The sequence below is a fragment of the Erythrolamprus reginae genome, chromosome 1 (genome assembly GCF_031021105.1).
Source record: "Erythrolamprus reginae isolate rEryReg1 chromosome 1, rEryReg1.hap1, whole genome shotgun sequence".
NCBI classification, from domain to species: domain Eukaryota; kingdom Metazoa; phylum Chordata; class Lepidosauria; order Squamata; family Dipsadidae; genus Erythrolamprus; species Erythrolamprus reginae.
The window spans coordinates 393,941,108-393,957,623 of record NC_091950.1 but is presented as its reverse complement, the minus strand read 5'-3'; the positions used below and the strand labels follow the sequence as shown (position 1 = coordinate 393,957,623).

The 16,516-nt window shown below is 43.3% G+C and overlaps 1 protein-coding gene across 3 annotated transcripts in view; it reads right to left on the bottom strand.

Moving 5' to 3' along the window:
* Positions 1 to 16,516, bottom strand: part of KHK (ketohexokinase) — a 35,225-nt gene that overhangs the window by 16,500 nt on the left and 2,209 nt on the right. Inside the window, exon 3 of one of the 3 annotated variants that reach the window (XM_070734974.1) lies at positions 7,929 to 8,204. Coding sequence is in view for 2 of the 3 variants with exons in the window: in XM_070734976.1 (XP_070591077.1) it covers positions 7,713 to 7,848 (136 nt within the window). In the remaining variant the exon portion in view is untranslated. Of the gene's footprint in view, positions 1 to 7,712; positions 7,849 to 7,928; positions 8,205 to 16,516 lie in introns of all 3 variants that reach the window. The other 2 variants (XM_070734976.1, XM_070734975.1) reach the window with 2 other exon arrangements.

The following is a 16,516-nucleotide window of genomic DNA, read 5'->3' as shown; positions in this document are numbered from 1 at the left end:
CGAGGACTTCCGTGTTTTTGCGATGGTGCGATTTCGCTGAGACTTCCCTCGCTGGGAAACCCCACCTCCGGACTTACGTTGCCAGTGGAGTGCCCGTTTTTGCGATCCTGGGATTCCCCTCCTGGGATTTTCCTACAGCATCACAAAAACACGGAAGTCAGGAGGTGGGGTTTCCCATGGAGGGGAGCTTCAGGGGAATCCCACCAGCGCAAAAACGGGCGCTCCGCTTGCAACGGAAGTCCAGAGGTGGGGTTTCCCAGCAGCGGGGGCAGGTTCATAAGGTGAAAAAAGTTCGTAAAAAGAGTCCAAAAAATTTCGAACCCCGCGTTCCTATCTTGAAAATTTCGTATGATGAGGGGTTTGTATCACGAGGTACCACTGTATTTGTTTTATTTGTTCTTTCAATTTGTCTAGCCACCCATCTCAACAAGCGACTCTGAGTAGCAATCTTAAATAGGAAAGCAGTTGAACACCCAGTTACCCTATGGGATAATAAATACATTTTATAAATTAATTAATTAATAAATTCACATCACACATATAAAACCTAAAATAAACAGCAGGAAAATATCACAATTAACAGTTCCTAACACAGTCAGGAGACAAGAGCCTTCAGAAATTGGGCTCCACAGGCCAGGTGGAGGACTCGGACTTTAGGGCAGTGGTTTTCAACTCTTCTAATGCTGTAACTCCTTAATACAGTGCCTCATGTTGTGGTGAGCCCCAACCATATGTTTAGCACCAATTCTCTCAACAGAGCTTTAAGTTGATTGGCTGGAAGTTCGGAGAGATACCCCCACTGTAAATGCCTGATTGGTCAGATTGTAAAAATATGTTCCAAGGCGCCAGAATAGAAGCTTTAGATATTTATTTATTTATTTGTTTGTTTATTTATTTATTTATTGTTAGAGTTGGAAGGGACCATGCGGGTCATCAAGTCCAACCCCCTGCCTAAGCAGGAACCCTATAGCATCCCAGCCAAATGGCAGTCCAATTTCCTCTTAAAAATGTCCAGAGTATTGGAGTTCACAACGTCCGCTGGTAGGTTGTTCCACTGGTTAACATCATAAGATCCTAACACCATGGGAAATTTGTCTTTTCCCATGGTCTTAGGCCAGTGTTTCCCAACCTTGACAACTTTTTTTTTTAAAAAAAATTTAATTCAATTTTATTACAACACAAAAAATACTTAAAGAAAACGTGCCCAACACCAATAAAACCCCACCACCATTTAGGGGGTTAAATTATTTGCAATAAGTTTCAATTTCTTCCTTAGCTCCGTTTACATTTCTTTACATACAAAAAGTGATTGGAATTTATTTTTCACACTGTCGTCATAAATTCTACTTAAGATATAATTTTTCACCTTATTCCATCGTGCCATCAGCTTCTCCAATTTATTTTCATCAAAGTTATTTAATCTTATTTCCATAATTTCGAAGTGGATGTGATCCACCATGTACCAGTACCAATTCTGGATTGGAAAGCGCTCAAGCAGTAGTGGTATTAAGGTGGAAGGATAGCAATAAATGAACCAACCTTGACAACTTGAAGATATTTGGACTTCAACTCCCAGAATTCCCCAGCCAGCAAATGCTGGCTGGGGAATTCTGGAGTTGAAGTCCAGATATCTTCAAGTTGCCAAGGTTGGGAAACACTGTCTTAGGCGACCCCATGGGAAATGGTCGTTCAACCCCCAAAGGGGTCCCAACTCCCAGGTTGAGAACAACTGCTTTAGGGCATTTATGAAAAGTCAGTAGGGGCATAAAACACACTTACCGTAATTTGGTAAGAGGAAGTCCAGTACATAGAAATATACAAACTCTGTATAGGTTACCCTCAGTTATTTAATTTATTTTTGCAGTTGTACAGGCTTAACCTATATGAATACTGTAGTTGATTTTTGTATCCCCTCGTGACTGATCTGTCCAGCTTACATCTCACCCGCTGTTGTCAAAATCCCAGGTTGTTTCCTGCTGTGAGTTGGTGGGAGTCACATTTGAATTTCTCACTCTGTGAACCAAAAAGCTTCTTGGGAAGGAGAAGGCCACAAGATGACACAACCATATTTGGGAAGGATAATCAAAGATTAATATTGGGAATGGTGATTGGCAGCAATCTGGACTGAATTAGCAATTGACCAAGAATTAATAATAAATCAGATTTTAAATCTCCCACTGGGTGGCACCTCTGGAGGAATTGGAGAGGCATTTTAAGTCCTATTTTGACCTGCTCAAGCAACTCTTATTTTCCCCAATAAACTGCAACAAGAGCTATATTAATTTCTATATGGTCCAAGGAATTAAGAACTGGATACTGTTCTGCCGGGCTCTCTGATAGGAGCCTCCTGAAAATTCAAGGGTACAAATTTCAGACACACACACACATGTTTGAAAATTCAAAACAATGTTCTTTATCACAAAATTCAAAATAAACAAAGCACTCTTTTTGTATTGCAAAGAGCACTCTTCCCAAACAACTAGGTAGTCTGTACAATCTCCCTTAAGCAGTCATTAAGTACTTAGCTAGCAACTGTGAAGAAACTTCACACCCCTTCTTCTTCCAATGAAGTGAGACACACACACATTGCTCTGCTTTGGTTCCAAAGGCGTGAAAAAGCAACAAAGTCCAACAACACAAGATTCCTGACGAACTCCGATCAGATATTCTTCCACAACGGCCAAACCCACATGCTGCTATTTATAGCAGCAACCCTAATTACTGGAGCCCCACCCAAACACAGGTGGCCTCCCCTTATTTCCTGTAATATGTTCTTACTTGGTCTCTTCTACGCATAATTCTGCGCTTGCGTGTGTCCAAAATATCATCATCTGAATCAAAGGAAGATAAGGGAGATTGCCTGCCTGGGCTGTGTGCCAAGCCCTCCTCTGCCGAGTCACTCCCACCTTCTTCTTCGTCCGAGGAAACTAAACTCTGAACTGATTCTGTCGGCAATAACACAGGCCTATGACATGTTGAAGTTTCCCCTGCATCCACCTCCCCATTCCTTGGGGCAGGAGCTGGGCCAGAGCCAACCACAACAGATACCGTATGTTATTTCTTAACAAAGCTATTAAGCATTACACATGTGGTCCTGCTTTGAATGTAGAGAGGGGAATCTATTCATTTACTGGATGTTAATTCTCCGATGAAGAGGGGGTAGGTTTAATGTATCTTCCTTTATTTTGACTGGTTTTAAAAGAACAGGTCAGGTTCTTTTTGGTATCAAGCGGACCTGTAAGTGTAACTTAGGAGAAAAACATCTAGAAGAAAGCAATAGGAAAGAATTGTCATATTCTTCCCTCAAGTCAAGGAAGTTTTTACTTTTCAAAATGTTTATCGCTTCAAAATTATAATAAAATTTAACTCAGTCCATGTGACTCTGGATTTCTTGCTAATTCAGACATGCTATCTATTAGGCGATACCTATTTCTCTCGGGATCAAGAATCTCAATCTGTAAAATGGAATCAAGCTATCAGAAAAAGAAAACTTTAGGCAATGGCACGATGAGCCGGGGTGGCGCAGCAGGTAGAGTGCTGTACTGCAGGCCACTGAAGCTGACTGTAGATCTGAAGGTCAGCGGTTCAAATCGCATCACCGGCTCAAGGTTGACTCAGCCTTCCATCCTTCCGAGGTGGGTAAAATGAGGACCCGGATTGTGGGGGCAATATGCTGGCTCTGTTAAAAAAGTGCTATTGCTAACATGTTGTAAGCCGCCCTGAGTCTAAGGAGAAGGGCGGCATAAAAATTGAATAAACAAACAAACAAACAAACAAACAAGTAAGTAAGTAAGTAAATAAATGCTTACTGCATGCAAAGCAGAGTTTCTCCCTACACACAATAAAAACAAGTGACCGTCTTTATAATTTGCTAGCCCTAACTTCATTATGATTCTTTAATGGCTTAGCATATTGTGCAAATCCACTATATTCGGTTAGTTTATAGAACAGTGCATTGTGTCAATCCATGGGTTGAAAATAGATTGATTCAGTAATCTGGTTAAATGATGCATAAATATTGTGTAGGTGTTAAAACCTTGCTAGGCAAAAAAGTCACGTTATTAATATTTGACAACCAGCTTGATCGTTGTTCCATATGCACTTTGGAAGTACAAAGTGCTTTTTATTTTTAATTTATATCCATGTGGTTATCAAGTAATTATGAGATTAGTAATTAATATTAGCAAATAATTAGTAATAGAGAGGAAGGAATAAAACATGGTATATACATACATGTCCACAGGCTACCTTTTATTGTGGTAAGCAACATTATACAGAACAGAAAAGAAGTACGGAATTAAGGCAACATTCTTAAAGGCATGAGGTTAAGAAAATAAAAGGAGTTATAAGTAAATCTAGTTTTCACCAACATCATTCTCAATACCGCTCTAGACCTGCTTCAAATTGACTATTCACTAAACATTCAATTATTTTCATAAACATTCAATTATTTTCATGCATATTTTATTTCCATTTCATTGCACTTGGTAATCAACTTTCAACATCATATTTGCTCAAAATTCTATAATGAAGTCCTATTCTTTGTATCTCACAACAAAAACCATATAGTACCTACTTCTTTCAATGATCTTTTGAGGGGGGGGGGATCTGGTTTGCACATCTTTTGTCCACCATAAAGCTGCATTGCACTTGTGAAATAATGCACCCTGTTATTGCTCCCACTTTTTCTAACAGGATTCTACCAAATGTTTACTAGGAACTTAATATGCTAACATACTTGTATCTTTTTGCATTGTTCATTCTTGTTACTTTTCCTTTTAGTTAGGGTAACAGTAACAGCATACTTCCCATCTTAAGGCTCAGTAATAGCCTTTCAACACACTAAATAAACTATAGTAGACATATCAGAAGCAAAAGAGTTACAATAATCTACAGCTAACAAACTTAATTTTTCCAACATTCTTGCAGGATGAATGACTACTTAATAATCAATATGTTCTTAGACACTAAATGTTATTTTATTTGTTGGAAGGTCTTAGTTTAGTTCTCTTCACTTGCTGTCGTCATACAAACGTTTTGAGATACAAACCCGGGGTTTAAGATTTTTTTTGCCTCTTCTTCCAAACTATTTTCACCTTACAAACCCAAGCTGCCGCCACTGGGATGCCCCGCCTCTGGACTTCTGTTGCCAGCGAAGCGCCCGTTTTTGCGTTGCTGGGATTCTCCTGAGACTCCCCTCCATGGGAAAAACCACCTCTGGACTTGCGTGTTTTTGCGATGCTGCAGGGGAATCCCAGCAGCGCAAAAACGGGCGCTTCACTGGCAATGGAAGTCCGGAGGTGGGGTTTCCCAGCGAGGGGAGCCTCAGCGAAATCACAGCATCACAAAAACACGGAAGTCCGGAGGTGGGGTTTCGAGGACTTCTGTGTTTTTGCGATACTGCTGGGATTCCCCTGCAGCATCACAAAAACATGGAAGTCCAGAGGTGGGGTTTCCCATGGAGGGGAGCCTCAGGGAAATCCCAGCAGCGCAAAAACGGGCGCTTCAGCTGGCAAAAGGGGTGAGTTTTGAGCTTGTACGCATTAATTGCTTTTCCATTTATTCCTATGGGAAACATTGTTTCGTCTTACAAACTTTTCACCTTGCAAACCTCCTCCATAAGACAAAGTATCACTGTATTTCCATACACATTGCTTAATAAAGTGTCTCTTCTCTTTTTATTGTAACTGTTCCTTGTTCTGTTCAACTATATTCCTTGTTATTATTTTTCCCATGAACATTATGTAACATCTTATTCTGATTTTTGAGCAGTATTTATCTTATACGCATCTATTTCCCATTAACAGCCTTGTTCCTCACACTGCTAAACATCCTTTTTTATATCATCATTTTAAACTTCTCATTCTCTATATTGGGCAAGATCTTCAAGCAGATTTTAAACATCATGCCTAGGAGCACTTAGCAGGAGTGCAAGAATTAATAGCAGCCAGCATGAGCTTGTAATAAACAAGACTAACCTTGTCTCCTTTTCTCACTGAATTACTCCATTTCTCACATTTACTTAATAGATCTGGACATCGGGGTTCTCATGATATCCTCATTATTAAAATGGTATAATATGGGCTAGATGATGCAACTATTAACCCAGTAATTATAACCCATAGTACTCATAACCAGCTCCAGTTCAGCTTGGAGAGTGGTATCAAGTGGATTGCCATGCAGCTATTTCCTGAGGCCCTTAGCAGTTTTATTAATGATTTGGATGAAATGGGAGAAGGAGCAGTTTATAAGAAAAAGAAAGGAATGAAAATCTAAAGCTTAAAAAAAACACAATGCAATTTTATGAACCTTCTTCACTGTGTGAGCAAGCAGCTAAAATAGGAAGCTAAGAAGGGCCTATTAAACCATTTACGGTAATAGTGCAGTGCTACTTCATTCCTTCCTTGACCAGGTTCTTAAGTAGAAAAGTTTGTAAGAAGAAGCAATTTTTCTCATAGGAATCACCGTAAAAGCAAATAATGCATGCGATTGGGGAAACCACAGGGAGGGTGGAGGCCTTGTTTCCTCCTAGAGAGGCCCCACGGAGGCTTCTCCCCACCTTTTCCGGCCCTGTTTCCTCCCAGGAGATTCCTAGAGAGGCCCCACAAAGGCTTCTCCCCCGCATTTTCCGGCCCTGTTTCCTCCCAGGAGATTCCTAGAGAGGCCCCACAAAGGCTTCTCCCTGCCTTTTCCGGCCCTGTTTCCTCCCAGGAGATTCCTAGAGGCCCCACGGAGGCTTCCTCCCCCGCCTTTTCCGGCCCTGTTTCCTCCCAGGAATTTCTAGAGAGGCCCACGTAGGCTTCTCCCCACCTTTTCGGCCCTGTTTCCTCCCAGGAGATTCCTAGAGAGGCCCCACGGAGGCTTCTCCCCACCTTTTCCGGCCCTGTTTCCTCCCAGGAGATTCCTAGAGAGGCTCCATGGAGGCTTCTCCCTGCCTTTTCCGGCCCTGTTTCCTCCCAGGAGATTTCTAGAGAGGCCCCACGGAGGCTTCTCCCCGCCTTTTCCGGCCCTGTTTCCTCCCAGGAGATTCCTAGAGAGGCCGCATGGAGGCTTCTCCCCGCCTTTTCCGGCCCTGTTTCCTCCCAGGAGATTTCTAGAGAGGCCCCACGGAGGCTTCTCCCTGCCTTTTCCGGCCCTGTTTCCTCCCAGGAGATTTCTAGAGAGGCCCCATGGAGGCTTCTCCCCGCCTTTTCCGGCCCTGTTTCATTCCAGGAAATTCCTAGAGAGGCCCCATGGAGGCTTCTCCCTGCCTTTCTCCGGCCCTGTTTCCTCCCAGGAGATTCCTAGAGAGGCCCCATGGAGGCTTCTCCCCACCTTTTCCGGCCCTATTTTCTCCCAGAAGATTCCTAGAGAGGCTCCACAGAGGCTTCTCCTTGCCTTTTCCGGTTACAGTTTCGAGGCTCGGGTTTGTAAGTGGAAAATGGTTCTTGTGAAGAGGCAAAAAAATCTTGAACACCCAATTCTTATCTAGAAAGTTCGCAAGTAGAGGTGTTTGTAGGTAGAGGTACCACTGTATAAACCTAGTCCTAGCTATATTCTTTGTAATCTTTTCCTGAAACAAGCAGTTGCTGTAGCAGGCCAAATCCTCACCCACCAGACACAGCAGTCAAGGCGACCTGGCCTCTACTGGGATGCTGAGAGTCCTTTTGTGCACCCATTGGGGGAGTAGGGGGAGATTGGAGGCAGCAGAGCCAAAGTGGGGCAGGTCTTACGTGTCATAAAGAGTAACTGTCCGAGAACCGTTGCGGCAATTGATGAGGCAGCAGGCACACGGTGTCTCCCCCCTGGCTCTGCCAGACCAAGTGGACAACTTCCACTTTGCGCCGTTGGAAGTCGGACAAGATGAAGCTTGGGGCCAAGGAAGAGACAGAGAGAGAGAGAGAAAAAGACTATTAGACTTCACTGCGAGGAATGCTCAACCTACGCACCTGGCGGCGTGCAGGATCGTGCGGGTGCCCGTGGCTGAGTTGCTGATCACCGTTGACACGGGCAAGCTGCAGGCCAGATGCAGAGCCACGTGGCTGAGATCCACCTCGTAGCGCCGGAAATCATCGCGGACGAAGCTGGGAGGGCAGAAAACATGAGCATCTTCTTGGGTGGGTGTGGTTCTGTTGGGCGGAACCGAAGGCAGATGCTCCCGAGCTTCTCTTCAAGACTGCAAGGCTGTTATGCCCGCCTGGCAAAGGTTGTCAGTGGGCTAGAAGCTGTGAGGACAGAGGGAGGTGACTGTCTGAAGAAGCAGATTAAAAAGGAACTCCACAGTTTGGAAGGCGAGAGCTCTGATGCCCTCGGTGCTTAGCAGTTTATTTTTTAAAAATCTCATTACATTTACTTTGGAGCTTTGCTCCCTGAAGCATATGCTGTCCAGGAGTCAACAGACAGAATTTATGCTATGGTAAGCAGGAGGATGGGAATAGAATGGTACCCTTGACCTGCCACAGATCAGGGCCACAAGAAGTCTGCTTCCTGAAAGCAAAAGGTCATAAATTTAGCGCTTGAGAATATTAGACCAGTGTTTCCCAACCTTGGCAACTTGAAGATATCTGGACTTCAACTCCCAGAATTCCCCAGCCAGCATTCGCTGGCTGGGGAATTCTGGGAGTTGAGGTCCAAATATCTCCAAGTTGCCAAGGTTGGGAAACACTGTATTAGACTGATCATCACCAACTAGCTTCAACAATTCACGTCAGGATCTAGCATATGCATTTACATAACATGCCAGGTTTGATTACATGGTAGTTATTTTGTGGCAATATATGGGGGTGACAGAATAGAATAGAATAGAATAGAATACAATGGAATGGAGTGGAGTGGAGTGGAGTGGAGTAGAGTAGAGTAGAGTGGAGTACAGTAGAGTAGAATGGAATGGAGTGGAATGGAGTAGAGTAGTAGAATAAAATAGAATAGAATAGAATAGAATTCTTTATTGGCCGAGTGTGATTGGACACACAAGGAATTTGTCTTTGGTGCAGATGCTCTCAGTGCACATAAAAGAAAAAGATACATTTGTCAACAATCATGAGCTACAACACTTAATGATTGTCATAGGGGTCAAATAAGCAATGAAGAAACAATCAATATTAATAAAAATCTTAGGATACAAGCAACAAGTTACAGTCATACAGTCCTAAGTGGGAGGAAATGGGTGATAGGAATGATGAGAAAAACTAGTAGAAATAGAAGTGCAGACTTAGTAAATGTTTGACAGTGTTGGGGGAATTATTTGTTTAGTAGAGTGATGGTGTTCGGGGGGAAACTGTTCTTGTGTCTAATTGTCTTGGTGTGCAGTGTTCTGTAGCGACGTTTTGAGGATAGGAGTTGAAACAATTTGTGTCCAGGATGCGAGGGGTCAGTAAATATTTTCACAGCCCTCTTGTTGACTCGTGCAATATACAGGTCCTCAATGGAAGGCAGGTTGGCAGCAATTGTTTTTTCTGCAGTTCATCTATGTCATTAATTTGTTTCAATATGTCGTGTCAGCCTAAACTATTAATTCAGTACCCAGATAAAGCATGTTGTGCAAATATATTCCAAAAAAATCTGACTCCCAAAATCTATCTCAGGTTAATTGCTTTGAACAAAAGCTTCTAGAAGTTGGCTCCTTCATTGCCTTTTCATTCGAAAGCCAGCTGTCTTTTAATCCATCTGATGCCAGTAACCATTAGCAACCCATCCCTACCTGTTAAATTCTTCAGGTGAAACTGTATCCAGTACATATCAAGAAAATCTCTTGCATTTATTTCAGGGCTGAAATTCAGCAGTTTCGGACAGATTCTAAAGCAGTGTTTCCCAACCTTGGCAACTTGAGGGTATTTGGACCTCAACTCCCAGAATTCCCCAGCCAATGTTCGCTGGCTGGGGAATTCTGGGAGTTGAAGTCCAAATATCTTCAAGTTGGCAAGGTTGGGAAACACTGTTCTAGAGCAGCGTTTCCCAACCGGTGTGCCGCGGCACACTAGTGTGCCGCGAGACACAGCCAGGTGTGCCGCGGAGCTCCTAGGGAAGCTCCAGCTGGGCGGGGCACTGCCGGTGCCGAGGCGGGCTTTCCCGAAACGGACGGAGAATGCCCTCTCTCGCAGCCCCCTGGCTGGGAGCGCTTTCGCTGCGAGAGAGGGCTTTCTCCGTCCGTTTCGGGAATGCCCGCCCCGCCCCTCTCTCTCGCGCGCCGCTCCCCTTTTCTCTCAGCCCTCCCTGGCTTCGCTTCTCAATCCCTCCCTCCTTCCGTCTTTCCTTCCCCTCAGCCGTTCTGTCTGGGGGGGTCTCCCGCTCTTCCCTTCCCCGCCTCCCAGGCTTTGCCTTCACCACCCCACCCCCTTTTTGGTTGGCAAGGAGTCCTTTGCCGCATCCTGCAGTTCGCACTCGGCTCGAGGCCGCTTTCGCTGGCTGCGCTCTTTCTTTCTCTCTCTCTCTCTCCCGTGAGGCGGGGGAAGGAAAAAACCAAACAAACAAAAACTTCTTGCAGCGGGCCCACGTGCACGCTCGTGCCCGCGCTCGTTCCTTCAGCAGCGAGGGAGGGAAGTCAGAGGGCGAGGGAGCGAGCGAGCGCTCTTGTCCTCGGTGCCCTCTGCAGCCTGCCTTCCTTCTTCTTTGCCGCCGCTGAGGGACGGAGAGAAGGATAGAAAGGAAAGAGGGAGGGAGAGATAGAAAGGAAAGAGGGAGGGAGAGATAGAAAGAAAATAGATAGAAAGGAAAGAGGGAGGGAGGAAAGAGGGAGGGAGAGATAGAAAGGAAAGAGGGAAGGAGAGATACAATGGAAAGAGGGAGGGAGGAAAGAGGGAGTGAGAAATAGAGTGAAATGGAGGAAGAGATATTTTTGTCCAAACTTTTCTTTAGCCCCCCCGTGCCCCCCCGCCCGAGAGAGAGAGACATAGCAAGAGAGAGAGAAAAAAAGAAAGAAAGAGATAGCAAGAGAGAGAGAAAGAGATAGCAAGAGAGAAAGAGAGAGAGACAGAGAAAGAGAGAAAGAGAGAGTGAGAAAGAGAGATAGCAAGAGACACAGAAAGAGAAAGAGAGATAGCAAGAGAGAGAAAGAGAGACAGAGAGAGAGAGAAAGAAAGAGATAGCAAGAGAGACAGAGAAAGAGAGAGAGAGAGAGAAAGAGATAGCAAGAGAGACAGAGAGAGAGACAGAGAAAGAGAGAGAAAGAGAGAGAGAGAGAAAGAAAGAGACATAGCAAGAGAGACAGAGAAAGAGAGAGAAAGAGAGAGAATGAAAGAGAGATAGCAAGAGAGGCAGAGAGAGAGCAAGGAAGAGAGAAAGACATAGAGGGAGGGAAGGAGGGAGAGAGAAAGAGCAAAAAAGAGAGGAAGAAAGAAAGAGGGATGGAGAGAAAGAAGGGAAGGAAGGAAGAGAGAGAAAGAGGGAGGGAGAAATAGAGTGAAATGGAGGAAGAGATATTTTTTTTGTCCAAACTTTTCTTTAGCGCCCCCCCCGTCCCCCCGTTCAGTGTTCCCCAGGATTTTGAAAATATGAATAATGTGCCGCGGCTCAAAAAAGGTTGGGAAACACTGTTCTAGAGAACTGGTAGTGGCGATTACACGCAGTTCAGAGAACCAATAAATCGCAGCACTGACTGGCGCCGCCCCTTCCTGCCCCTCCCACTCACTCCTTCTTTCTTCCTTCTTGGGCTCATACACACAGAGCAAACATGAGAAGGAGGCGAGAAGCAGCCACGTTGAATGCTAGAAGACTTGGCCAAACGGTTCTGTGGGCGTGGCTTGGTGGGTGTGGTTTGGCCTGGCCAAGCTCACCAAGCCACGTCCACAGAAACGGTAGGGGGGGGGAATTTGAATGTCAGCCCTGATTTATCGTATGGATTTTCTGGTTGGGTAAATAATTAAAACAAGGCTCCATAATTAAAATAAGGTGGCCTCACATCAACACAATTTCGTCAAGTTTTAGAAGCATGTACCAGGATTTATGATGGTCTATGATGGTGATGGTGAGCCTATGGCAAGGGTGCTACAGACGGCAATGCAGAGCCTGCATTGGCTGCTGATTAGTTTCCGGTCACAATTCAAAGTGTTGGTAATGACCTATAAAGCCTTACATGGCATTGGACCAGAATACCTCCAGAACCGTCTTCTGCCGCACGAATCCCAGTGACCGATAAGGTCCCACAGAGTTGGCCTTCTTCAGGTCCCATTGACTAAACCACTGTTTCCCAACCTTGGCCACTTGAAGGTATCTGGACTTCAACTCCCAACAAACAAACTGCATTCCTGACTGTACCCGTGGTTACATCCACTCAGTCTCCTGGAATCTGTCTTCACATGCTCAGGATAGACCTTGCCGAAGGTCAATGACCCATCGGCTACTTTCAGTGTGGTATGGCCAGCCTGTCAAAGCTGTTGCCCGATGTGTGGCCGCTGTGCATGCTACAGCTACTAGGAGCCACAGGGGACAGCTGATTGACAGGTGGGGACCAAAGGTGAACGAGCTGCCCTAAAAACTGCCCTAAATGAGCTGCCGTAAAAGGACACAACATGCCCCTACACCAAAGGTGCTACCCCTCCCTGAGCATCCGATACACCATACACACTTATAGAGATGCATAACGATCATTTCTAAGTAGTGGGTGCCAGTGATCAGATAATTATGATACCCTCACTTAGTTAATTAAGCATTATCTTTGTTCTTCCAACAGTTTCTGTCCCAGCGCAAGTGTTAATTAATTTAGCAATGCTACAATAATTCTGTGCAATTGCCAATTACTGACAATCTGAACGGTCATTGTGTTTGTATCACAAGTAATTTAAGCTTTCATTAAGTTATCAGACCATACGTTTTGCCTTTCCTTAACGGTTTACTCCCAGTTTCTATTTTTTTCTATCCACACGTCGGAAAGACTGGTTAATTGAAAGTAATAATTCATACATGAAGTAGAATAGAGTTCACAGAAACTTCTATTATACTATACAGTGGTACCTCTACTTAAGAATTTAATTTGTTCCGTGACCAGGTTCTTAAGTAGAAATGTTTGTAAGTAGAAGCAATTTTCCCCATAGGAATCAATGTAAAAGCAAATAATGCGTGCAAACCCATTATTAGGAAAGAAATAAAAGCTCGGAATTTGTTGTGGTTCCGTCTGAGGCCCCTCAGGGAACGGCTGATCTTCTGTCGGTTTCCAGCTCAGAGGGAGAGGATGAGGAACAGGAGGTGCAGGCAGACGAGGAGGAGGAATTCCAGGCTGAAGAAGAGGGAGGACAGCCAGAGTCCCCCCAGAGGGAGCTCTCCCCAGCAAGCAGCCTGGATTCCTTAGAGGAAAATGCACAAGCCATAATTGATCTGCGACAGAGAAGAGCTACACAGCGAAGGGACCAATTGGCTAGGTACTTTCAGCATTAAAGAGGCAACAGCTGGGTTTGGGTGTGGTGCTCTTTGGAAAGGCTAAAAGGCAGACCCACCCTTCCTGGCTTGTGGAGTTTTATCTTTGAGAGTCTTGGGACCTAGCTGTGAACTTTGGCATCTTGGAATCCTGGTTTGTGCCTTTGACTACTGAAACCTTGGGATGGGTGTGCCAGCAAGAAGCTTGCTGTATTGTCTGGACATCAGGACTCTGCTGTAAAGTATTATAGCCTGTCTGTTGGGAAGAACAGGTTTTCCTCTGTGTTTATTTTTTCCAGCTATAAAGTACTTTTGCTTTTACCAGAGTGTCTGGCTGTTTTTTCCAGTTGGTGTTGAGGTCTGGGGGAACCCAGACAGAACAGAATTTGGGTGGGAGGAGGAGGAGGACAGTCGCTGCCCAGAGCGAAGGGAGCGTTTCTTTTCTCTGGACGCTGGCAGAGGTTTATTCCTTCTCCAAGCGCCTAGAGAAAGGAAAATGCTTCGTTCGCTCTGGACTGCCAAAGCCTTCTTAGGCACCACAAAAAGGTTCTTCTGGCAACCCAGAAAAGCCCAAGATGGCCAGGATTAAAGGGGGAATGGCAGGAAACTGGCCAGGCCTTAGTGCTGCTCTCAAATTTCCTGGGAAATTTTTCCGGGCTCAGTTCTTAAGTAGAAAATGGTTCTTGAGAAGTGGCAAAAAAATCTTGAACACCCGGTTCTTATCTAGAAAAATTCTTAAGTAGAGGCGTTCTTAAGTAGAGGTACCACTGTATTTCTTTGCTGTAGTCTGAGGCATGCATATTTAGGAATGAGAGCTAATTACGCTTTCTGTGAATAAGCATATAGGATTGGTCTATTATTAACTTTAAGAATTTCGTAAGACCCATTCATTGTACATAATATGATTTAGTCTTTTAAGCTTCACAAGATTCCTTGTTGAAATTAATTATTTTAAGGGAAGGGATTATTTTGTAAAAATAGAACAATATTAATGAAAATAAGATCCTTTAGAAGCAGAGGCAGAAAAACATGCCTGGCATCTGTGTCTGAATCTCATACCAAGTCTGAATTGTTGATCATCTGACTATCAGCAGCACATGATTCCAAGGACGTGCCTTGGCACATCCCAGCTTGGAAGAGAAACAAAGTTAAATGACAAAACAAAAATAAATAAAGACAAAAACCAGGAAGATAGAAACATAGAAGTCTGACGGCAGAAAAAGACCTCATGGTCCATCTAGTCTGCCCTTATACTATTTCCTGTATTTTATCTTAGGATGGATATATGTTTATCCCAGGCATGTTTAAATTCAGTTACTGTGGATTTATCTACCACGTCTGCTGGACGTTTGTTCCAAGGATCCACTACACTTTCAGTAAAATAATATTTTCTCATGTTGCTTTTGATCTTTCCCCCAACTAACTTCAGATTGTGCCCCCTTGTTCTTGTGTTCACTTTCCTATTAAAAACACTTCCCTCCTGAACCTTATTTAACCCTTTGACATATTTAAATGTTTCGATCATGTCCCCCCTTTTCCTTCTGTCCTCCAGACTATACAGATTGAGTTCATTAAGTCTTTCCTGATACGTTTTATGCTTAAGACCTTCTACCATTCTTGTAGCCCGTCTTTTTTTTGTTACAGCCAGAAGAACCTTATTTGAATAAATGAAATCATTGAAGAATTATTATTATTATTATTATTATTATTATTATTTATTAGATTTGTATGCCGCCCCTCTCCGTAGACCCATATTCAGGGTTGAACTAGAAGCTAAATGGACTGCATTCACACAACTTGCTGACCCCATACAAAACAAGTTTTGTAAGTAATTAACCTTTTTAATATAAAAAGTTTTTATTTTTTTCCAACAAACAATGCATCATCAATCACAGTGTGTCATCTGGGTACAACATTTTCAATCAACATCCTTTCTTTTACCACTATTTTCTTAATATATACACAACTCTATTTTTACAATTCAATTAACTTATCCTATCACCTTTCCCTTTCATTTTATTTCACTCCATATCTTTTTTCATTCATATTCATTTTCTATCTAATGATAGAAACACTCCCATATATCATAACACTCTGAATCTTCTTTCCCTTTAATTGTTATTGTTAATCTGTTCATTTCTACACATTCCAGTGTTTTCTTAATTATTTCTCCTTTTGTAGGGATTTTACCTGCTTTCAATTTTGTGCAAATACACTTCTCACTGCAGTTATTACATGAATAATCAAGTATACAATTTCTTTACTATATTTCTCTGATAAAATATGCAACAGGAACAGTTCTGGTTTTAAGTCAATGTGTTGCTGTGTCATCTTTTCTAACCACTTTCGAATTTGTACCCAATAATTTCTCGCTTCTGCACATTTCCACATTTGATAATAAGATTCTGATGCCTGGTGGGAAATAATTAACCTTAATGTGAATCCAGCCCCAGGTCTTTATATAATTTGGTTTAACATGTTAAATGAACTCTGACATTGTGTGAACTTTATGGTCACTTCATAACAGAGTACATACTGTTATATCAGTATCTCCTGTCACATCCAAATAACAGCTCAGTTTAGATTTGCACAAGATGTAGAGTTTGTTTACTGAATTAAACTAATTCTCTTGATTTGTACAATACTTTAAACCAGTGTTTCCCAACCTTGGCAACTTGAAGGTATTTGGACTTCAACTCCCAAAATTCCCCAGCCGTCTTCTGCCGCACGAATCCCAGTGACCAATAAGGTCCCACAGAGTTGGCCTTCTCCGGGTCCCGTCGACTAAACCAGTGTTTCCCAACCTTGGCCACTTGAAGGTATATGGACTTCAACTCCCAGAATTCCCCAGCCAGCATTTGCTGGCTGGGGAATTTTTGGAGTTGAAGTCCAGATATCTTCAAGTTGCCAAGGTTGGGAAACACTGCTTTAAACTATAAACGACTAGGTTTATTAAAAAAAAAACCTAAGCCACAAAATAGTCCACAAAACTTAGTGTGTCGTGAAAACAGAGTCCACCTGTGATGCAAATCCATTACAACTTTTTCAATTCCAGGCAAGGAGCCATATCAGTGGACAGAGAAATATATATGCCGGTATATATATATATCTGCAAAATATTTTAGACTGGATACTGAAAAGAAGAAACATTTGTAGACTGTTGGGCCAGTTACTTGGTTAATCTGAGAAC